At 60.5% G+C, this 1,469-nt stretch overlaps 1 protein-coding gene across 3 annotated transcripts in view; it reads right to left on the bottom strand.

Annotated features, from left to right (window-relative positions):
- MROH1 (maestro heat like repeat family member 1) overlaps window positions 1–1,469 on the bottom strand; it is a 57,835-nt gene that overhangs the window by 54,312 nt on the left and 2,054 nt on the right. For all 3 annotated transcript variants that reach the window (XM_009272277.1, XM_009272284.1, XM_019470218.1), the window contains exon 2: window positions 442–587. In XM_009272277.1, coding sequence (XP_009270552.1) covers window positions 442–587 — 146 coding nt within the window. The remainder of the gene's footprint in view (window positions 1–441; window positions 588–1,469) is intronic.

The raw sequence follows: 1,469 nt of genomic DNA, 5'->3' as shown, positions 1-1,469 counted from the left end.
AAGAGGAGCCGCAGCTTTCACCTTTGACCTTTGACTTGGTCATTTCATTAGACGCCAGGAAGATAACCACCTTCGCTGGTCCAAGAGGACAGGCGCGGCGGCTGCCCCGGGGGGCGAGCGAAACCTGCATGTCCCAGAGCTGCCCGGCAAGGGACGGGCTAGCGTTTCCACCGTGCAGCCTGCACGGGGAAAGGCAACGACTTGAACCACCAACCAGCTTTACTCCGTTTCTCATCCACGACAGCGTGTTATCGCCATTTCTTCACCTGTGCGACTCCAGCGCCTTGGACCAGACTTCTCAGCCAGCTGGTCCACCACTCTTTTAGCCCAGACCCTCCCAGGTATCTCCCTCGCTTGCTGACAGAGCCAATATCCACAGGCCGCCAGGAAATATTTCTCACCCTGCTGACATTCCCAGGACCGAGCAGAGCAGACCCCTACCTTGTCGTGCTGCCGGAGGTACTCGTCGCAGGAGTTGAGGATCTCCTCCGGCTCGGATTCCCCCAGGTAGCACAAAGCATTGTAGATCTGCTCCTGGACTAGCGGGTCCTTATCCGTCGTGGCATCCATCAACGTCGTAGCAAGCCCTGAGCAAGACAGGCAAGTTGCAAAGGTTTTGTATTCTCTGAACATCTCCTGGACTAACAGGAGCCGCAGCAGAAGGGCCTCTGCGCATTTTCCACGAGGCACGTGCACAGCTACATGACGCTTCACCAGCCCTTTCGTTTCCCACTCAACAAGCACCTGCCAAAACCGTTCCTTCTCAGCTCGCCGTCCAAGATGACTCACCTTTAACGTGAAGACACCCTGCACGCGGCCCTTCCCTATTCCCCAAGGGCTCATTCATCCTCATCCCCCAAGCTGGGCTGGACGCTTCACAGGTATTTTTTTACTGCGCACCCAACAGATACCGCCCAGCGCCGCGCCAGCCTCCGAGCCAAGGTGAACTTGGCTCTAAGGTTTCTCGCTGGAGCGGGGACAAGGAGGGATATATTACACTGGAGATTTTTAGACCAGGGCTGGGCAGCAGCACCGGGGGACGGCCTCTGCTGTACAGCCGGGCACCGGCACCGTCTGAGGCGCCTGGGGAACCTGCACAGGGCTGACATGACGTGGGACCTACCGAGGGCACGTCCTTGAGGGTCGGGGGCTGGGGGAACCCCCTGGCCCTCATCGTCGTGCTGCTGAATCCCACCACCAGCTGAGGCTCTACGAGGGTGAGTGGATGCCGTCGGTTAGGAGTTAATACCTGGCAAAGTCCTCCCCGGCATTCCCATCCCTCCGGCCATGCTAACCAGCTGCCGCTTGGGAACAGCCCCGGGAGCGCAGGCGGCGGTGGCCCTCGTCCTGGCCCTGGGGCACCGTCCCAGGCACCAACGCGCCGTCCCCAAGCACGACACCCTCCGCTGCCCGAGGTTACGGGGCCCCTATTAAAAACGCTGCCCCAGCGGCCGACCCGGCAGCGGGAC

This window comes from Aptenodytes forsteri, unplaced genomic scaffold (genome assembly GCF_000699145.1).
Source record: "Aptenodytes forsteri isolate BGI_AS27 unplaced genomic scaffold, ASM69914v1 Scaffold651, whole genome shotgun sequence".
Taxonomy (NCBI): domain Eukaryota; kingdom Metazoa; phylum Chordata; class Aves; order Sphenisciformes; family Spheniscidae; genus Aptenodytes; species Aptenodytes forsteri.
This window is presented reverse-complemented; position numbering and strand designations above follow the sequence as displayed.